This window comes from Penicillium odoratum (genome assembly GCF_028828045.1).
Source record: "Penicillium odoratum strain IBT 22623 chromosome Unknown utg000004l_segment0_segment0, whole genome shotgun sequence".
NCBI lineage: Eukaryota > Fungi > Ascomycota > Eurotiomycetes > Eurotiales > Aspergillaceae > Penicillium > Penicillium odoratum.
The window spans coordinates 1,704,596-1,726,441 of NW_026643146.1; the positions used below are offsets into that span (position 1 = coordinate 1,704,596).

Here is a 21,846-nt window from a genome sequence, read left to right on the forward strand (position 1 = left end):
ATGAGGTATCTTCCCAGCCTGTTCTTTGAATGAATTCTTCTGGTCTCCAGATAGATACGGCCACGCGACACACAATCCAACCCCTGGAATCCTTTCTTGGACAAGCACTTGTCGACCATTAATCTAAATAATGTGAATTTAGCAAAATAGAACAACAAGACTAACTCAATTACCTTGCCAGCAAAATGAATCTCCGGAACTTTCACATCTTTCACAACGGCTTTTGCTAGAGCAGTTGCTCGAAGCTCGTTTATATCGGCGCAGGAGAAGTCAATCTCCGGTTCACTGTGGAGATGACTGGACTTCACGATCACGCTACCACGAGCGAAAATGTCGCGACCGGCTTCGTCAGCAGGATAGATTCTGATTTCATCGGTGCAAAGACTAACAACCGAGGCCCATTATCTCAGGGAGTCTGTAGTCTGAGAGTTGACACGCTGGGGATCAACGCGGGAATCATTCATTTGGGCAGTATCGGCCATAAAAGGGAAAATCTGCGTACAAGTCGGTTGCAGGGATTCTATCTGGATCTGTTTCATATGGGTTTACCATTGTTGACCTTGGGAGAGGATGTGTGTTTGGGGCCACTCTAGTGCTGGAGGTACTATAGAAGCAAAGAAGGGTGCTCCCGAGGTCGGACGCACGTAGCGCTCCTAGGAATATGACCTCACATAATACACGTGCACCATTTTGAAATTTTGACATGCAGTGCAGATGGTTTCATAATATTTGAAACCCTTCGTCTGAAACAATTCTGAATTTAGGCTTTATCAAAGAATAACTGTTGCAGCTTATTGGCAGGTGGTTCGTCGCCTCAGGCAAAAACATTAGATGACTCAGCAAGACGTCACATGGCGGAGCTCTCGATACGCAAGCACCAGCCCAAGGGACAGGAGGGACAAATTGACCCCTGCCGGGAAGCAATGTTGTCCGCATTCACTGCGCAACCGCTGGTCGAACTAAAGCCACGCGACAAATCCAAAATCGACTCGGTGCTAGCCTACGGTGACCGACTACTAGCCGGCCTCAATAACGGCACACTCCGCATCTACCGCGTGACCGACGATGGCAAGACCGAGCTGCTCCGCGAGGTGGAGAAATTCGCCCGGTACAAAATTGAGCAGCTAGCTCTGGTGAAGGAGGCACACGTGATTGTTTCGCTTTCGGGTGGCTATGTGAGCTTCCACGACTCTCAGACCTATGAATTTCAGGAGCAGCTTGCGCAGACGAAAGGCGCCTCGTCGTTTGCCATCACCTCGAACGTCGTCAATGATCCCGATACAAATGTCCCGGCTATCGTGTCGAGATTGGCTGTCGCTGTCAAACGGAAGATCTTGATGTGGGTGTGGCGGGATATGGAGCTGGAACCGCATACCACGGAGCTAAGCTTGGTGAGCGGGGTGAAGACCCTGACCTGGGTGTCAGCTACACGAATGGTTGTTGGACTCGGCTCAAGCTTTGTCATGGTGGATGTGGAGGGTGGCCAGGTGACAGAACTTCCTAGTCCAGGGAGCTTGGAGGAGTCGGGCCGTTTTACGGGAGTCGGTGCGGCGAGCATGAGTTATATTGGAATGGGAGGTATGGTACCGAAACCACTCGCCTCGAGGCTAGGGGAAGGCCAGATTCTACTGGCCAAAGATGTGAATACCAATTTCATCGACGTAGATGGTCAGCCACTTGGGCGACGACAGATTCCCTGGAGTCATGCTCCGATGGAGATTGGATATTCCTACCCATTCCTGCTGGCGCTACATGATACAGCCAAGGGTGTGCTAGAGGTTCGGAACCCGGAGACCCTGTCGCTCTTGCAATCGATCCCGCTCCCGTCGGCAAATATTTTGCACATTCCACAGCCGAACATCAGCCTTGCTCACGCCGGAAAAGGTTTCTTAGTTGGCAGTGACCGTACAATCTGGCGGATGGATGCTTTGAGCTATGATACCCAGATTGATACGTTGGTCGAAAAGGGGTATCTGGACGAGGCTATCAGCCTATTAGGGATGTTGGAGGATGCTTTACTCCGAGACAAGGCCGGCAGACTACGCACTGCTCAGCTCGAAAAAGCCCAGAGTTTGTTCGCGTTGCACAAATACCGGGAATCTCTGGATCTGTTCACCGAGATTGCAGCTGCACCCGAGACGGTTATTCGTCTTTACCCTCGGTCAATCGCTGGCGATCTTTCAGCTGCCCCAGAGAATGACAATGGCTCGGATTCGAGGAGCTCAGATCCAAAGATCAATGGCCTGCAAGCTGACGGCTCAGCTGATCCTCCAGCCAATGGAACCAATGGGACTAACGGAGCCCCAGCTAATGGAGGTACTATATCGTCTCTTTATGCGCCGTCTGTCCAGTCTTTCCTTCGACGAGCCGACGGGAGCAGCGATTCAGGCAGTATCCGTGACGAGGAAAAAGATCTGAAGAACGCCGTCCGTGAGCTCCAGGGTTATTTGGCAGATGTTCGTCGGCGCTTCCAGAGATTCTTAGGCCAAGATGGCGGTCTCAAAGTTCCCGCGCCAGTACAATCCTCGGACGAAGCTAGCGACTCTGTGCTGAAATTGTTAGACTTCCCAAGCACCGAAGACTTTCTACCTGCAATCCGTGAAAAGGCGCGCCTTGTTGATACAACCCTGTTCCGCGCCCATATGTATGCCACGCCTTCACTCGCGGGATCACTGTTCCGCATTGCCAATTTCTGTGACCCAGAGGTGGTAATGGAGCGATTGGAAGAAACTGGTCGGTATAACGATTTAATTGATTTCCTCTACGGGAAGAAGTTACACCGCCAGGCTTTGGAACTGCTTCACCGATTCGGACAGGACGAGGAGGGTGTGCTTAGCGGTCCTGCACGCACCGTTGCTTATCTGCAAAATCTCCCACCCGACCAAATTGAATTGATCCTGGAGTTCGGAGAATGGCCTCTTCGGATTGATGAAGAGCTTGGAATGGAGGTATTTCTGACAGACACTGAGAATGCTGAGACCCTGCCACGCCCACGGGTCTTACGGTTCTTACAGAGTGTTGATACCAAACTCGCTGTGCAATATCTTGAACATGTCATCCACGAGTGGAATGATATGAGCCCGGATTTGCACCAGCAGCTTTTGGTCTTGTATCTTGATCGGATTACAGCGGATAAGACAGACTCCCAGACTAAAGAAAGGTTTTTGACTATGCTCAAGGAAAGTGAGCAATATTCGCCGGCTAAGATTCTGAACCGGCTGGACCGCGAAGGTAAGCTTTCTGATCCAACTTTTTTTTCTTAAATCTATACTGATGATAATGATGCAGATCCTGAATTCTATGAGGCCCGAGCTATTGTTTTCAGCAAGATGGGCCAACATCGCCAAGTACTCGAGATTTATGTATTTAAGCTGGAAGCTCACGACAAAGCGGAAGAGTAAGTGTCTTTCTTGAATCATTGGACCATACTAACAATCCTAGATACTGCAACCACGTCCATTTGGCCGAAACAACCGAAGAGAAAGAACCAGAACAATCCATCTATCTCACCCTGCTCTCGCTGTACCTGGCCCCACCACATGGCTATCCAGCTCAGAATGGACCGGCATTAGCCATGCTCGCCAAGCATGGATCCCGACTACCGGCCGATGCAGCTCTAGCATTGATTCCTGCGACACTAGCTGTACAGGACCTCGAGTTCTATTTCAAGGGCCGGATGCGTGCGGCCAATTCCGTCTTCAACGAGTCCCGCATCGTGGCGAGCCTGCGCAAGGCACGCGATATGCAGACCGAAGCGCAACTCACACTCGGCGAGAATGTTCGAGGAGGCGGCACCCGAGCGCGACACGTTACGATCACAGAGGAGCGGATCTGTGGTGTGTGTCACAAGCGCTTGGGAGGCAGTGTGATTAATGTATTCCCCGAGTAAGTTCCATCATCCATGGCCTTTCCGAATGGATAATGCTAACTCGTCCAGCAATACTGTTGTTCATCTAGGCTGTGCAAGTCGAGTCGCGGGCGTTCGTTCGTAGATTTGTTCGGTTTATTTTTTTTTGGTCTGCATTATGCAGGTTTGGCCTTTTCGTTGATACCCAGTTGTAGCATAGCACATTATATCATTCATGGATGTTCACGCATCGTCGTCGATGACTTCTTCGCCGTAATTTTCCTCCTCTTTGGATTCCTTTTCCGATGTCTGCCCTTGGGCCTTTTTATCTTCTTCCATTCGTGCGGTCAAATAGACGTTTATCTCGTCCTGGAGCTTTGGTACCAGGGATTGGAGGGCCGTCAAATGGATGTGCTTAGCAGCAGGGTCTGAGGATGCAGGGATTCCATGCTGGAAGGACTTTGTGGCGTCAGGAGCGGTGTAAACAGCTTGAAGGTTGGCCATGATTGTGATGTTTCGAGTGGGAATGTGTTGGAGTTGAAAGTGGCGGGGGAAGAAAAAGAAAAGATCGGCGGAGTGAGAGATGAACTAGACCGAAAGGGGGGAGCTTGTTGATCACTTTAATAGGCATCCAGCCTTGTCAACTTCAACCTTTTTACCCTTCCAGTCCTTATATAAATATAGAATATCAACTTTATAACATGGATTCACTATGAACCCTACTTATCGATCTCCAAGTTCCCCGGGTCGCTCCCAACGTGGCCCCGCCCCAGTCTATCGTCATCATACCCAACCTCCACTCTCCGATGAGGACGATTCAGATGACGACGAATTGAATCGCCCCGGATCTTCCGGTAGTGATGCCTCCTCCAATGTGACCACTGTCTCCGCTGCTCCGATCACCCCGATCAACCCTCCTTCCGGGGGTGGTTATTTCTCTCCACACCGTTCGTCAGCCAACACGTCGCCCCAACACGCAGCTAGAATGCCACAAGACCGTCGGCCGTCGGGTCGAGGCCCCTCGCTCGAACTGGCACGACACAGGTCTCGACATCACTCCCAAGGTTTCTTCGAGCCCTCACTACCCACCGCATCGTCCGATCAGATGCCGGTGTCAGCTTCCCGCATCGCCGCCCAGGCGGCTATGCAGCAGATAAAACGTTCAGACGACACATTACGAAGTGGCAGCTCCTCTCCTCCACCTCTACCCCCATTGGTACCCGCTCCTCTACGAGTGAACCAGCCGCCTCCGAATGTCGCAACAACAGCTGCCAACGTGGTGTTTCCGCGAGCCGGCGCAGCAGTCCAGCCGATGGACCAACCAGAGAACAAGAAGAAGAAAAAGCTATTCTCAAAACCGAAACACATCGTGCTCAGTCGAGAGAAGTCGGATCCTTTCAACCGGGATCGAGGACTGCCGTCCCCGAGTAAGATCGGCAATGGTCTGTCGCGCATGGTCAGCTCGTCTACGGCTAGTCTGGCCGATCTGCCCTCTAACAACTCTTCCATGTATAACCTGTCCAATGCCTCTGTCAGTACCGTAGTGCCGGCTGGGGAGAAATCTACGCCCGCTGCGCCGGAGAAGGACAACAAGGACAAGGATAAACACAAACACCACTTCTTGTCACGGCAGAAGCTCAAGCTGAAGGACCGTGACGAGCACTTGAAACTGCCTCTTTCCTCGGCGTCGAGCAACTCTCGTCCCGCGGACCCCAACGCACCCCAGTCCCTCTACTCTTTTACAGGACCTTCCTCCCCGGCTCCAGGTGCGACTTTTGGTAAATCCGTCAGTGGGCTGGATTTGTTACATGGCGGACGAGCCCTGCGCGAGAAGAAGAAGGAAGAAAAAGGGAAGGAAAAGGCTCTTGCGGAATCCGAACATACTGAATGGCTAAACAGTGCAGCAGCGGGAAATGCCGCTACTGCAGTCTTCAATGGGCCCTCGTCCTTAAACAGCTCGTCCGGTGCGATGGGAGAAGCGGTCCTACGAGAGACTTTGCAAGGATTCGGACTAAACAACATGTCTCCTGAAGATGCATGGGATTTTCTCAAGGCGAAGCTGCTGGTCATTTTCGATGGCGAGGATGTGCGAATCGCCATCGAGGACCTTAATAAGCTCGTTTTGGTACATCTACAACGCTGTGTACAGAAGCGCACCCCGACATCGATTATTTCGGACCTCCAAGAACTTCTGGAGACTGGCTTTGCGACACTCAACCACAGTTCTTTAGTTGGCATTCCTGACGAGAAGCTGGTTCCTCATTTAGTCCAGGTGTGGATGTTAGTTTTTGGCACAATCCTCCCCTTCATCCAGGCTGTGTTCTTGCCTCTGGATCTCGAGTTCAAAGGAGTTGGGTCCTTAATGACCTCTCGTGAGTCTCATGAATTCTGGGGCTCGCTACCAGCCGGTAGATCCCTCGACGTGCGCAACTTAGTCTTGATCGCCTTCCGAGATCGCATGATCCTCAACCGCTACGAAACTCTTAAACAAACTTTCTCCCGCCTCAGTCTCGACAGCATCAACACCGGCTTCTCAACACTAAGCGTAACCACAAAAAGCACCGCTACCGGCGGTCGACCCGGCACCGCTGCCTCATTAGACGCAGGTCTCGGCAGCTACAACTCCCAATCCTCAACTATGCTCAGCAACGTCGCAGACAGCTACTCCTCCGACTCGATGAGTGTACTGGCACCCACAAACGCAAACTTTAGACCCGGGAGCAGCGACTCCCGCAGCCGCGCAGCATCCAACACATCCTCCAACCCCGATCCAATGATCTTCTCATCCGTCTCCTCCCCACCAACTTCCAATCAGCGCCCAACAATAAAGCACCGCGTCGGCTCCGCAGACTCCTCTCACGTCATCACCGAGACAGTCGGTCGCATGCTTCAATGTGTCAGCGTCATCGGAAGCGTCCAAACAGACGACGCCTCACAAGATAGAATCGAGATCTTAAGCAAAGCACTGAAGCACAACTGGCTCGGACGTGGCCGCACAGGTCGTGACCGTCGTGGTTTCGTCGGTGCGAAAATCCGCCCAGTCATGGTTGGTGGACCTGTACCCACAATCATGGATGACGGAGACTCCCTCACAACGGCGGGAATTAGTATCGGTGCTAGTACCAGTACTGGTGGTTCACGTGCTCGAGGAGATTCCTCGTCTTCGGAATGGAGTGGGCAGGGCATGGGTATGAGTATGCGAAGCGGAACAAGTGGGAGGCGGGAATTGAGCGTTCTTTGATCTAAAATATTTATGATTTATGAGGCTGGATGGATGGGTTGGATCAATGGTGTTGGATGGTATTTTAGGATTTGTTAAGTGCACGTGGTTCTGGATTGTTCTTCCAGAATTGAGATCAATGCATTAGCGCTGGCTTATGTTGTATCATACTCGAGGTCAAATGCTTGTAGAGATTTCGACCTAAATTTAGGCCTATGAGATGCAAGCACCTAAGCTTCCATAAGTTGGAAATGATGAATATACACATAATTCATGAGTCCATTATTCTACGTAATCTATCATGTGCTTAGAAATGTCTATATTGTCGATCATTAAGATCCACAGCCAACATTGAAGTCTTTTAACCACGTAGCGTTTCTGCATCGGTGGATCCTTCTCTCTCAATCTTCGGGGGTAACGCGGTCCTCTCATAGAGTTTTTCCATAAATGCATGCGAAGTAGCAGCATAATGGCAGCGCTTGCGAATCCCCGGGCCATAGCGATAGAACAAGAACGGCATCGGTACACACGCAACAGCCAAGAAAGCTGGGACAGATGAGGCCCAATGGATACCGAGGTCCTTATACATATAAGTGGTGAACAGGGGAAATACAGCGCCGAAGATCGAGCGCAGGGAAGCATTGGCAGCCAGAACCGATGCGGCGTAGATGGTGTATGCATCAATCAGATAGTTCAGGACCGGTAGGAAGACCATCACCATACCGAAACCGAGGGGAACACCGGCTGCGATGGAGACCATCCAGTGGATAGAGGGGGAATTTGTCCAGGCGAACCAAAATAGACCTACTGGCAACGCGATGGAACCTATCATAGCACCTGGGAGGCGTTGCTCGGGTGCTAGACGACCACCAGCAGCGAGGGTCTTGTTTTTATAATTGAAGTAGAGCGGGAACGTCGCAGCTACCGAGAAGAGGATACCGACTGTGATGCCTAAAAATGAAAGTCCGCCAAGGCCTTCGCTCCATCCGCGTTCGGTTTGGTAGACAATCGGCATGGCTGCGAAGAGCAGATACAAGCTGGCGAGGTTAGTCGAGTCAAATGGATAGTCAAATGGATTAGGAGAGTATACACACATTCCATAGATGATGGCGAGATATATCGATAATAACAGAACAATGGGTTCCCGGACGAGAAGGACCCACGGTCTCGAGAGTGCCACCTTGAAGATAGCCGCAGGTTTCTTCTTGCCGTCGTCGATTTCAACCTTGCTACGGTACACATGACCAGTAGTAGCAGATAAACGCTCGGCACGTTTGTTCAAAAGAGTGGGTGCAAACGTCTCAGGCAAGAAGCAAAAAATAACAATACCCAGAAATCCAGCGAAAGCAGCCACCAGCCCTTCCACCCAGCGCCAACCAGCCGTTTCAGATAAGAATCCACCGATGATGGGACCTAGCGTGGGACCTAAGAATGGCGCAGCACAATACAACCCACTCGCGAGACCACGGTTGATAGGAGGAAAGCAGTCGGCAATCACTGCACCCGCAACAGCAAACGGAGCCGACCCCAACGAACCAGCAATGAACCGCAGAATAAGCAGACTCCAGATATTCTGCGCGCCGGCACACCCCGCCGTGAAAGCCGCCAATCCGGCGGAGCTGGCAATGAGAATCGGTCTTCTGCCATAGAGCTCACTCAGCGGCGCCCAGACCAACGGACCGACAGCGAATCCCAGGACGAATAGCGAGATCCCGACGATGGCGAGCTCCTCACTGATATGGAATTCCTCGATTACCTCAACGAGGCTACCCGAATACGCAGATGATACCAGTGCGACGGCTAAAGTGTTGATTCCCATCAACACGGTGATCATCCATTTGTGCACGATACCGAAGTTCATAGGATTCCGTAAGTCATTCTCAATCCAGATTATCTGGAAGGGATCCTTCTCTGTCCCCGCGCCTTTGTGATGGTGGGCTGCGACATCGGGCGGGATGGCGCCAGCATCGAAAAGCAGGCGCCAGTAAGGGATGCCCTTTGGTTTAGTCACCTCTCCAGGAAACACAGTCATGGCTCAGTGTGTGGGTGACAGCCAGAGTCAAAGTCAAGACTCGTAGCGCACCAAAAAAAGAGAGGAGCTGACAGGACGAACAATAAACCTGATCAGCGAACTCGGTGAGTTACCGAGTGATTGTGGTTCTCATACCTGACGCAACAAACATTTTCATAGGATCTGATCTGCCCGAGTCCGAGGATGTGATTGGCGCATGGGAGGAACGGGGGCGACTAGTTATCGCGGTGGTATCAATTAGACCCGCTTTGTTGTTTTCCTTGTGCATATTTGTCAAGATCTACATTGCTAGTCCTGAAGAAGAAGCGATATCTGTAGATCTATTGGGCTCCGCTGGAGCTGTGCTGTTCACGCTGACTGGTCGATCGGCAGTTATGTTCCCAATTGACCCACTAGGATCCACTATCCTTTCGATGACGAGATTCCAAGGGTTGGTAATAGGGCTTGTTGATGTGTTCTTGTGAGATTAATTAGAGAATCGCTCCACTTATCCCCCGGAATACTCTTGTACATCATATCTAGCCCGATCAGGAACTTGACCATGGCTTCGAGTCAACCAACTAGATCATGTTCCCTGTAGTCTACCCAATTAGCCTCAATTTATCAATTCCAGCCAGGGGTATGTTCCTGCATATGGGTTGTGGTGTACAAGAGTAATCTGGGGGGTAAATTAACTGGCAGATATTACACATGGGCTCAATAAGATCGTTTGAATTGTACGGACTGGGCTGTTATCCGATCAATCTTATTGGCCTAGTGTGTACCCTTATTTTAACGACAGAGGTCAGACGTCAGTAATAAAGAATTGCAGGATCATCGAAAACAATAAGAATATGGCACTTCATCCCCCAAGCTCTGCTCATAGCAATCCTTCCACCCATCCTCCCCATACTCACACCTGGGATAACAATATTCCCGCTCCATGTGCCTTGTTTCCATCCTCCGCATATTATGCAACATCCCACAAGATTGTATTCTCAAAATCTCCTACTCCTAAAATCCTCTTTCATGATCCTCATTCTTTCGTCTTCGTGGCCCTGTATATTATAGAAAAATTAGCAAAAATCTAGATCGAATACAAATCATGGAAGGGAGACAGACGGGTTCTGGGATGATTCCTCCGGCAGGGACAGTCGAGCCGGCAGTTCGCCCAGACGATTGAAGATTTTGCTGTAACGCTTCGCAAGGGTCCGGTACGAGTACTCTGAATCACAGGCACTCGTCAAACATTCTCCGATCGTCGTCCAGGTTGCCCCGCTCTTTCGCAGCTCAAACATCAGGATGTCCGCTGGATTGGCATCGTCCCAGCTTTCGGGAATCGCAATCGGCTTGCAAGCCGGCTTGGGCTTGATAGGGGGACTTTGGAGTCTACCCCTGCTGTCATTCGAGCTCTTCTGATTAACCTTTCTGCTGAGCTTGGATCCTGAAGCCTGGGACTGGGCTTTCTTGGGTGTAGGCGTAGGGGCATTCATGGTCATAGCGGTGTCAATCAAGCTCTTGCGCTTGTCCTTGCTGGCCTTGCCTTCTTCAACCTGGCCTCTCTCATCCGAGAACGTCTCGGTGTCCTTTGTAGTCATTGGCGCCTTGCCATTTTTCTTGCTGGTAATTTTGTCCGCCGATGCGGGGGTAGTGGCAGAGCTCTTGCCCTTGCCCTTGCCCTTGTTGCTCGCCTTGGAGTATGTCACCCGAGCTTTCTTGGCTGCTGGAGTAGGAGGATCCATGAGCGTAGCTTCTGTATCCAGGCTCTTGCGTTTGGCATTTTTGCTGCTAGCGTTGGCATTTACCGCTTGGGCTCTCTTGCTCACTGGGGTATGAACACCGCTACTGATATCTCTGGGGCCTGCCTCGGTACTTCCGCCTGCGCCACTTGAAAAAGGCTTTTTGGCAATTGAATTGTGTTTCACCAAGCGGTGCGAATAGAGATCCGTCGTATCCGATGCATGACGCTTTCCCAGGGTCGAAGTTTGGTCCTTGGCTTGCTCCGGACGAAAGGATTGGGCCGTCGTAGATTCAGGGTCTGCCTTTATGCCCGCCGCAATCTGATGCAAGGTGCTGGCCAGGCTGTCCATGGTCTTGTCCATTTCAGACAGCTTATCATTCAGTTCGCGCACGGTGCTCAGATCCTCGTTCACTGTACTCTTGGACTTGTCGGGAGGGTTCCAGACCGGAGCTTTGCCTTTGTCACGCTTCGTCTTTGAAGCACTGGGACTAGGGCTTCCATCGGTAGCATCGTCGGTACTACTTTCATGATCGTAAAACTGAATGGAGCTGTTAGCAAGATGCTTCACGTTATGATGGTTGTATTCTTACCTGATCCTCTTCAGTGGAATCTTCATGGTACATCTGAGTGGCCTTGGCTTTGCGCGGCTTAGAAGCCCTTTTCAAGTTGTCCGACTGGGGGAAAGCCTTGAACATGCGCGTCGTAAAGGAAGGTGGGCTAGTGTCGAGCGATATAGTGTATGAATCTTGACTCTTTGAAGGGCTTGGTGTCAGTTGGTATGGATCACCCTCGTCAATAAGCTGGTATTTGCGGCCTCGGTGAATCTCCGCTTGCTGTTCGGCCCGAAGAGAGGACTCCTGGATTTCATTGTAGCCATGTCTCTGCCCCAGGGGTGGAAGTTGGTATGCGCGGCCTTCAAGTGGATCAAGAATGTTTGGATCGTACTGGGAAATCATTTGATTGGAATTGGGCTGCGCAGGAGCTGAAGCCACGTACTCTTGTCCTTGAAGTGGATCAGGCATTGGTGGATAGTAGAGAAAAGACATTCGGTTGGGATCAGGCTGCGCAGGAGCCGAAGCAATAGATTCCTGTCCATAAAGCGGAGCAGGCACTGAAGGATAGTACTGCAAAGGCACTTGGTTGAAGTTAGGCTGCGCAGCAGCCCAAGCCATGTCCTGCTGTCCTTGGACCTGAGTCTCATCATTGCTTCCAGAAGACATAGACTGGTCGAGCTGTGCAGGGTTGCAATTGCGCGCAACAAAACCATCTTCGTTCCCATCAGGCAATCGATTGGGACTGACCTGTGGCAGGTTGGCACTGTCAAATATGACGTCTTCAGGGCGAGAATATTCTTCAAATGAAAATATTTTTCTCTGATCAGAAGCGGGAGTGTACGTGAAAGGTGAGCAATCTGCCACTGGATGGTAATGTAGTCCACCCGGGGGACGCCCTTCGAAGATGGGCCCTTGAATGGTATCGTCTTGGCCTTGGTTCGCACTGTCAAGAAGCATAGGCCCCACTCCAGGATCATATCCTCCCCATGAGGAAAGCTGATCATCTCCAGGAGCTTCCAGAAAGGGTTGAAGTGGTTGATCTTCAGCTGGGGTGTGCCAAGTTGGAAACTCCAAGGGAACGTTTGAGGAAGGCTGGGTAACAGAGCCCGAGATTGGAACTTGAGATAGACTGTTGGAGTCTACAGTTTCTACATCCACAAAAGAATTGGGCGGCTCGTGGAATAGAGATGCTGAAGCGTCATGATCCATAGCGTCAGGGTTCTCAACATCGTCAAGATCCCAATGTGCATCTTCGAAATTGGAATGAACGTATTCTGTATTCTGATTTTCGTCATCGAACTGTAAATCAACGTGTCCAGTATCGCAATCGGCATCAGAAGCGTCCGACCCCGAAGGAACGTACGTGGTGTCCGAGGTTTCACATTTGTGCTTCATCGTGAGACTGAAAGGAAGATGTACACGTAGAGATTGTTCGATTTAATTGGGAATGGCAAATGGCACTATTGCCAGGAATTGGTGATGTAAAGATTCAAAATCAGGTTGGATGAACGTGTAAACGATAGATGAAAGATCAGAATGGTGAGGAAGAAAAGGAACTCTCCAGCTGTAAAACAAGCGTTGTTTACATTCTGATAATACGACTAAGCGTTTCGTTTGATGTGGATAGTACTAGTACTCTATTGACCTTAATAACGATACGGGTGCGTCGAGTCGAAAACTTCAAGCTGTTAACAGTTGTCGTGTTCGAACCTGGCCGGCGCCGTTTATTTTTATTTCTTTTTTCATAGTTCGTGTTCTTTATCCTCTAGAGAGATGTAACTAGTTTGACAAAAGGCATTACATCTGCAAGATATATCTTTTTGAGGTGAATACCTGCGAATACCTCTTCTCATGATTAATATAGAACAACATAAGGGTCACGTGCTGTCCAAACCCTAGCGACAAGATGGTACTCGAAATGAAAGGGGTCAGGGGTGCGTCCCCTCGAACTTCTGCTCTCTCTTCTGTTTTCTCCATATGTATACCCAATACACATACTACTCTGTGAGCTCTCCTGTAGTATCGTAGTCATCTTCCCCCCATGGCTGCTCTAGGCGCCAAGAGAACTGTATCCAAAACTTTGCGCTCCCACTATCCCAATTTGGAAGCGCCAAAGATGAGTCTCATTATCATCTGTTTCATCAAACCACTGGTTCCACTCGACTAGGGAGACAACATGGCCGAATCTTGCCCCATACGCCCCTTTACATCGTGGCATCCACCACCTTGGCGATGTGACCTTCATCCAGTCGAGTATGGCGAACATAGGAAGCCCAACCATAGCCTTCCTGGAGTGCAACTTGTCTACCGTAGAAATGCACCGATCTATTTGGGAATCCATCATCAACGATTGGCTGAATGTGGAAGCAAGACACAGGAAGCTGAGCCACGATCGCAACGGACTGTTGAGAGATGGACAATGTCAGTTAGAGCAGAGAAAGACTGTTGTCTTGAATACTTCTCTAAGTGGTTAAATGGAGAACTAGGTCATGACACAGCTGTGTATCAAGGTGTACTAAAATGAGGAGTTGGGATCCGGGTGATGGTTGAATGAAGCTGGTGCCCCTGTTTCCCAGAGTCAGTGGCCATTGATAATGTATCTGAAGTATGGTACACATTTTACTTTGGGGATAACAGGATGCATATGGGGACTATTCATAAAAAAAAGCGTTTGGGTGGGAAGAGATAAATATGCAGTATAAAAACGAACGCCAGCGACACAGATCATATCCAGGATTTGAAACTTCCGAAGGATCAAGACCGAAACATTGCAAAGATTCAGGCTTTGTCTATCTTGCCGGTATAAACACTAGGGTCAACGGCAGTGGAGTCTGTGGATTCGAGTTGCTTATCGATCTTCATGGAGTTGAGAGCCGTGCTCAGAGATAGCTCTCTCGCGTCAGTGTCATAATTCTGGCGGGCCAGTTCAAATTCAAATGATTGTTTAACAGTACGGGAGTTGATATATCCTTCATCCCACTTGGCGCGGAGTCGTCTTTGGTACTGTTCTCCCAGGCGCTGATGATCCATTAGCATTGTCTTGATCATTCTTGATGAGATGGAGCTTAACTTACAAGCATATCCTCATCTGAGACAGGAAACCCTCGCAATCGGTTCATTTGCTGGGCCTTATCCCTCTCCTACCTCACGCTACATGTTTTGCCCTTGGGCTTAGCTTGTCAGTAGCTGAGCATGTCTTGGAATCACAGTGTGGTAGAAGTCCGGCAGAATACTTCTTACACTGGGAGGCGAAGGAGGGTTCCAGGATGCATTATCGACATTGTCCGTCTGCTTTCCTCGGCTGGTTGATCCAAACATGATCATTCGCAGGAGGCAGGCGTGCTTGGAAATAGTGCGTGGAAATAGGTGAAGGTTAAGTGTAAATACCCACGCGTCCGCAAGGAATAGAAGTTCAATCCTGGTGACCGCCTTTTCACCGCCTATAATATTCAAGCCAGTAACTACGGAATCCAGAGTACGGAGTACACTGGTGAAAACCGAATTCTGCCACTACACACTGGGCGCACATCAGAAAGCGTGGAATTTGGAGTCGAAAGTGCGTGCTTAAGAAGCATTGACACACGTTCCCAATTGCATGAGTTTAAGTAAAATGCTTACTCTAAGGTGCTAAGTTTTGAGTACATCTTTCATTGTAAGTGTTTAAAGACTTAGTAAACTAGAGCATAGAGATATCTTTTCAATGTTTTTACGATTACAGCGTTGAATATGGAAATGTACATGAATATACTGTACACCTAGTGAAGATCAACAGTATGTAACGTTTGGTCAACCTTTTACTAGCCCAATCTACCTCTTACCGCATCCCTCTATAAACAACACGAGAGCTAAACCAATCAATGGTATATTACGCGATAAGAATTGAAGAATAATTCATCTGCACATATATATATGGGGTAGGGTAAACGGTCCTTAGTGTTCTCCGTGTATTGCGGGGTTATATTGGCGAAGTAGATGCCGCTGATCTCGGGACTATGCTGGGGGCTCGCAAGTCTACAGCCACCGCATACAAAATAAAAACATCTTGTCGCCAAGAACACTGAGCTACTCAGGAAAAACACGGGGCCAAAGACTCAGGAACCGGTAGAGCAATTTGATTAATTCCGATATTTAGGGTCTGTCATTCTGATTCCTGCGGTTCGAATGTGTAGTCGTTGAGAGAAGGGATAAGAAAGCACATGATTAATCTATTTAAGATCCGAGGCTTAATCGTTGATATTAATGAATTTAAATGAAGTGTTTTTGTTATTTTTACATGCTGACCCCGCAACTCGGCCGGCAAAATAAACCCTTAATCTACGTATGATCGAATGAGGCGTCTGGATCGGCGAGCCTGAACTTTTGACACGAGGCTGTTAGGTGAAAATCCTGAAATGACGCCTTGTTCCCTGCATCATTCAGAGTTTGCTCTGAATTTTCATCATGCAGGGCATCTCAGATAAGAGTATAGCAAGAAGCTGAGACCCAGGATCTGAACAAACCCATTAATAGAAAAATGCTAGACATTATTGACTGAAAATGGAGAGCCTCAAGGTTGCTAATCTGGGCGAATGTCGTTAGTGGGAATATTCGAAATTCAGCCAAGTTGGCAATGTCGGGACTCAACAAGATTTTCTAACGAGGTTTTTACGAGGGTCTGTGCCTTTATAGTAGCACGAGCACATTAGACATCAGATCCAACGTATATAGAGATTTCCATGCGATCGATGAGGTGACCAGAATCAGAAGAACTCCCAACTTGCAGGACGAACGGAGTACTCCGTCTTATGTTCCACAAGACACCAGCAGGTGGATCCCGTGACTTGGAAGACGATCATCGAATGGGTACAGATTGTTCAATGTTTATTTGTTTGTCATAATCACGGAGTATTCCGTATAAAGGTGTGATATATGTCTTAACATCGGGATCTTAGAAAGAGTCCAGATCGTGCAGGACTGTAATAGATCTTTTCGAGACATGAAGCCCGAGCTGAACTATAACATTCTAGTCTGCATGCAGGTTTTAGCGTGCGGGTCTGTATGTCGTGCGAGATTTAGCCCAGCTCGCTTGCATGTACCACGGCTTCGAAGGTTGAGTATGACGTGCAAAAGCAACCCTTTTGAATGTGCTCCATACTCCTCAGATTACTCGCGTCGAGGCTTCTCCTCGGATTCTTGGCAGCCTCTGACGCCAGTGCCCTTCCCCTTATTCCCCTGAATCGATGATTCTACCCGTCCCCCAAAATTTGTCCTGACAATCGTAGTAAAATAGTTCGTACCCCATACCATTTTTGATGCTCATCTAAAGTAAATTCTCCACATGACGCAATCAAAATAAGAACCTTGGAAAGTAGGAAATGAGGATTAGCGATGAAAGAGACGAGCCCGGGGAAGTGGAGACAATGATTTGGATTCGACCAATCACAATCCAAGCAATCCCGAGGAACGTGACCATGATCATGTCTTAGATGATCCACGCTACTATTCTACGCATTTGGTGAGAATTCTGTCGATCGAGTAAGAATATTAAACTCATTCACCAAATGTATAGAAATGTACTGAGTAGGTAGAATAGAAAAGAAGACATACAAGAACTAGGAGAGAGTCTCGATGTTTTGTAGCATCCACTGAGGAATATAGTTGAAAATGGCGCATTTCAGGAACAGGCAGGGTCTTTGGTCCCTGGTATGGGAACCAATAATGGCAGTTTCTTTTTCTTTTCTCTCCGGCGTATTATGTTCTTGTGGAGTAATGATCGGCGTCAATAATCATGAATGCAGGAGAAGCCACACCAATTCAAAGTCTTTGAAGCCAATATTTGTCTCCACTCAAGCCCCGCCCGAGTTGGTCCGGGGTAGGTTTTGCTTCCCTTTCCAGCTCTAGCTCCGAACCCCCTCATTTTGACCTTTTACTCTGTCCACTTCGGTCCAACAATGGGCATCGACATGGAGTCAGATCCGCCATTCTAGGTTTAGCTTCCTGCCGCTAACCTCTTAGCTCCTTCTGCACTTCCCGCAGGTCCCAACGCGACCCATCTTTACCAAGCCACCGAGTCCAAGCCCTGCCAAATTACTTGGGACATGTGAACTGGTTCCCCTGCTCCCCCGGTGGCGCTCAGGCCCAGGAACCCGAGTAATGTCAAAGATCCAATTCTTAACGTGGTGTGACCGAGTTTTGCTTATCACATGGCGAGCTTGCTGCCTCGGACGTCGATCCACATCTCGGTTTTCTTTCCAGGTTAGCGTATGAAGTAGGTGGAGGAGGCTTCCCCGAAATGATGCCCCAGATGGTCGATCTCACGACCCGCCAAAAGAAAGAATAAAGAGCTGGCGCGACCCGGACCATGGCTTTTTCTGTTCAGGCTCTCCTTTCGCGGTTTCCATCTAGCCCGACGCCCATTGTGACTGCGGATCTAACGCATACACAAGATATTGGAGCCACGACAAAATGCGTTTCATTCCAGTCCTCGCGACTGCCTTCCTGGCCATCTCCTCGGTCACAGGCGCGTCGCCTACCGCGGCGGCTTCTACTGCTGCAGCTGAAAGCGAGAACAGTGCAGCTGCTGCGGTCAACAATGTAGCCGATACCATTGCCAATGCGGCCACTACCGCTGCTGCAACGGCTGCTGCAACAACTGCTGCCGCTGCTAGTGCTAATGTGGTTAATGCGGAGGAGGACACGGTTAGCAGCGAGGCTGCTGATGCCACCACCGCCGCAGCTGCTGCTGCCAATGCCAACACGGCGAACTCCAACGCCGCGACTACCAGCGCCGCTGCCAATGCCAATACCAAGAGTGTTGCTGCTGCGGATAGTGCCACTGCCGCTGCTACTTCCGCCGCCAGTGCTACCGTTAAGTCTAACGCGGAGGACACAACTACTACCTCTGCTAGTACCTCAACTACCGACTCCAGTAGTAGCAGCAGCAGTAGTAGTAGCTCACTTCTGAGCACCCTCGAGAGCCTTTTTTCTGGCTCTGGTCTCACCACCGTTGGTAGCGATTTGGAGGATCTTATAGAAGGTCTCGAAGGCGTCTTGAACCCAAGTTTCCTCAAAGATTTCACCGGCACCTTCGAATATCTTTATACCGCCTTGGCCCCCCCTGTGGATACCAACATTCAAAAGCTGCTTTCAGACGACAACACTGCGGCTATTGTTAACCTTGTTACCAACGCCAACACCCTGTTGTCAACTAAGAACACCAACACCTTGAGCAACATCTTGAGTAAGGCTGATGCTCTGCTGTCTGACCAGAATTTGGCTGGCATTCAGAAGCTGCTTGACAACATTGACAAGGTCAACACCCTTATTGACAATGCCGACGACTTGCTCACTGCTAAGAACGTCGAGTCAATTGAGAACTTGGTTACCAACGCCAACGATCTGCTGACTTCTGACGTGACCGCCGCCCTGAAGAAGATCCTGAGCGACGTTGTTACCTTGCTGCCTAACCTGGAGACCTTCCTCACCCAGGAGACCTTTACTGAGCTTGCCAGCCTGCTCAAGAACGGCAACTCTCTCCTTACGGCTTCATTCGTCACCGAGACCCAGAACTTGATTACGAGCGCCACTTCTCTTCTAACCACCTCTGTGACCAATGCTCTTAAGGAGATTCTCAGCGCTGTTGTGCCTCTTCTGCCCCAGCTTAAGAACTTCCTCACGGCCGACACCTTTACCGAATTGGAGAACCTGCTCCAGGGTGGCAACTCCTTGCTCACTACCAGCTTTATCACCGAGACCAAGTCTTTGGTGGCTGGTGCTTCTGCTCTTCTCACGACCTCGGTCAGCAACTCGCTCAAGGAGATTCTTACCGCCGTTGTGCCGTTGCTGCCGGAGATCAAGAACCTACTCACCAACGATACCATCTCGGACATTCAGACTTTGCTCACCAACGGCAACGACCTTCTGTCCGATTCGTTCGTTTCCGAGACCAAGTCTCTCGTGGCTGGTGCTTCTGGTCTGCTGACCACGTCGGTGACCAACTCTCTCAAGGAGATTCTCACTGCCGTTGTGCCCTTGCTGCCGGAGCTCAAGACTTTGCTCACCAAGTCTACCATCGCGGATATCCAGACTCTGCTCACCAATGGCAACGATCTTCTTTCAGATTCATTTGTCACCGAGACCAAGTCTTTGGTGGCTGGTGCTTCTGCTCTTCTCACGACCTCGGTCAGCAACTCGCTCAAGGAGATTCTCACTGCCGTCGTACCACTGCTGCCCGAGATCAAGAACCTGCTCACCAACGACACCATCTCGGACATTCAGACTTTGCTCACCAACGGCAACGACCTTCTGTCCGATTCGTTCGTTTCCGAGACCAAGTCTCTCGTGGCTGGTGCTTCTGGTCTGCTGACCACGTCGGTGACCAACTCTCTCAAGGAGATTCTCACTGCCGTTGTGCCCTTGCTGCCGGAGCTCAAGTCTTTGCTCACCAAGTCCACCATCGCGGATATCCAGACTCTACTCACCAATGGCAACGATCTCCTGTCCGACTCCTTCGTTTCCGAGACCAAGTCCTTAGTGGCCAGCGCTTCGGGTCTCTTGACCACCTCGGTGGCAAACGCCCTGAAGGAGATCCTCGCCTACGTCGTTCCCCTGCTTCCCGAGCTCAAGGGCTTCCTCACCAAGGAGACTATCACCGAGCTGGAGACTCTGCTCACCAACGGCGGTGCGCTGCTCACCAGCTCCTTCGTCAACCAGACCCAGAGCCTGGTCAGCAACGCAGACGACCTTCTCACCCCATCGCTGGTCTCTGGTCTCAAGAGCATTCTCAGCGAGGTGACCCCGCTCCTCCCCGAAGTCGAGAAGCTTCTGACAAAGGACACTATCGAGATGATCTCGTCTCTCTTGACAAATGCCAACGATCTCCTGTCGCCAACCTTCGTCAACGAGACCGAGTCACTGATCTCAGGCGCCCACGATCTACTCACCCCCTACGTGGTCGGCGGTCTCAGCGACCTGCTCAACCACCTCGTCCCAGTGGTCCCCAACATCACTGCGGACTTCCTCAACGCTACGACCCTCAAGAACCTAACCTACCTCTTGGGCAACGGAACCACCCTCCTCGACACCGCCTTCGTCACCGATACCAAGTCGCTTATCGAGGAGGCTGGCGATCTGCTCACGCCCTCGACCGTCAAGTCCCTCACCGGCCTGGTCAGCAGTCTCGAGTCGTCCATGCCCGAGCTCGAATCTCTCTTGCAACCTGCTACCATCAAGGAATTGCACACCCTTCTGACCAACGCTGGTGATCTGCTCACCTCCAAGTTCGTTAATGAGACTGCTACGATTATTGATGACGTCTCGAGCTTGTTGCCGTTGGTTGAGGATATTTTGAATTCTTTGTAGGATGATGACTATGTATTCCCATGATTGAAAGGACTCTATTATTATCCTGGATATGATTAATGCGTTTAATGAAATATTATTTTATTCATGTTTCCAATTTCATATTCTATGACGACAACCTTGGAAACCTTGGGACATCAATAATATTAATTTCGTAATTCACTTTTATAGCCTGCATACTGTATAAAAACTGCATACAGTGAGCTGCTAGTATACCACATCTGGTTTCACCTTCTCTTGAGCGAGAGCACCTGCTGTCGACAAAACCAGCCACATGGGCCTTATGTGCATTTGCTGCCTCTGTCACGACCCTGCAGGTAATAATGGGGATAATAATGGGAAAGCCTGGGCCTCAGGCCCTCGTGTTATGTGATGGACATCCTGACAGGCCACTGTACTCACATGATGGCTCGGCAATCCCAGAAAATCAACGCCCTGGTGATATTGAATTGGCCTATATTTTAGTCTAAAAAATTCAAATAGTGCTCTGTATATATTATTCGAGATTGTTAAGTTGATTGTTTTTTATCTGGTGGAATACCCTGAAGGGCGGAAAGAAAGTATGAATGAGCCTTGGCCGTGGTCTTGAAAATGCTGGAGCTGTCTAACAAGCCATCGATTTCTGCAGCGAGTTCTCTCTCAATAGCAATTTGGACACGAAACCGCCTTTCCGCATGATCTTCATGTCTAAATTCTCTGGCTGGTGATGTTCTGTCTCCCTTCGATAAATCCGACGATAATCCGTATATACTACTTATGTCGGAGAGGGTGTATGGATACGCACTATATAAAATAGTTACACCGGTCCAGAACATTCAATGTTGTGTCGTGCCTGAAGCGGTGAGTAACCGACTCTCATCTACACATTTCTCATCTCCTGATCTTAGATGCTTTCATCAGGCACGCATCATAAATCCAATGTCCTGCGAAACAAATAACCAAGGCGAATGCCCCCTCCATAGTGATATCATCCTCGCAATGAACGATCCCTACATGGAAAAGATAATGAACGGAAAGAAGACCTACGAATTCAGATAATAGAAACTCGCATCTGAGGTAAAAAGGATCTGGTTCTACCGGACTGGTCCTCATTCTAGCATCACTCATATCTGCGAGATCTTTCCAGCGCGGACG

General features: G+C 49.7%; 7 protein-coding genes across 7 annotated transcripts; 3 read left to right on the plus strand and 4 right to left on the minus strand.

The window, feature by feature from the left end:
- Positions 1–851: 851 nt before the first annotated feature.
- N7520_004912 (putative vacuolar morphogenesis protein AvaB) lies at positions 852–3,992 on the plus strand (the record flags this gene model as incomplete). The annotated part of the gene is made up of 4 exons (XM_057138846.1): positions 852–3,231; positions 3,289–3,397; positions 3,442–3,885; positions 3,938–3,992. 4 exons carry the CDS (start codon positions 852–854, stop codon positions 3,990–3,992), a joined length of 2,988 nt encoding a protein of 995 aa, XP_056997053.1.
- A 98-nt stretch (positions 3,993–4,090) lies between these two features.
- N7520_004913 (uncharacterized protein) lies at positions 4,091–4,351 on the minus strand (the record flags this gene model as incomplete). The annotated part of the gene is made up of 1 exon (XM_057138847.1): positions 4,091–4,351. One exon carries the CDS (start codon positions 4,349–4,351, stop codon positions 4,091–4,093), a length of 261 nt encoding a protein of 86 aa, XP_056997054.1.
- A 208-nt stretch (positions 4,352–4,559) lies between these two features.
- On the plus strand, positions 4,560–7,088 carry N7520_004914 (uncharacterized protein; the record flags this gene model as incomplete). The annotated part of the gene is made up of 1 exon (XM_057138848.1): positions 4,560–7,088. The coding sequence occupies one exon, from the start codon at positions 4,560–4,562 to the stop codon at positions 7,086–7,088; it is 2,529 nt and encodes an 842-aa protein (XP_056997055.1).
- Positions 7,089–7,428: 340 nt separating this feature from the next.
- On the minus strand, positions 7,429–9,099 carry N7520_004915 (MFS transporter; the record flags this gene model as incomplete). Its single annotated transcript, XM_057138849.1, has 1 exon — positions 7,429–9,099. The coding sequence occupies one exon, from the start codon at positions 9,097–9,099 to the stop codon at positions 7,429–7,431; it is 1,671 nt and encodes a 556-aa protein (XP_056997056.1).
- A 1,082-nt stretch (positions 9,100–10,181) lies between these two features.
- N7520_004916 (uncharacterized protein) lies at positions 10,182–12,768 on the minus strand (the record flags this gene model as incomplete). Its single annotated transcript, XM_057138850.1, has 2 exons — positions 10,182–11,357; positions 11,410–12,768. 2 exons carry the CDS (start codon positions 12,766–12,768, stop codon positions 10,182–10,184), a joined length of 2,535 nt encoding a protein of 844 aa, XP_056997057.1.
- Positions 12,769–14,151: 1,383 nt separating this feature from the next.
- On the minus strand, positions 14,152–14,492 carry N7520_004917 (uncharacterized protein; the record flags this gene model as incomplete). The annotated part of the gene is made up of 2 exons (XM_057138851.1): positions 14,152–14,391; positions 14,448–14,492. 2 exons carry the CDS (start codon positions 14,490–14,492, stop codon positions 14,152–14,154), a joined length of 285 nt encoding a protein of 94 aa, XP_056997058.1.
- A 3,325-nt stretch (positions 14,493–17,817) lies between these two features.
- N7520_004918 (uncharacterized protein) lies at positions 17,818–20,712 on the plus strand (the record flags this gene model as incomplete). The annotated part of the gene is made up of 1 exon (XM_057138852.1): positions 17,818–20,712. The coding sequence occupies one exon, from the start codon at positions 17,818–17,820 to the stop codon at positions 20,710–20,712; it is 2,895 nt and encodes a 964-aa protein (XP_056997059.1).
- Positions 20,713–21,846: the final 1,134 nt, after the last annotated feature.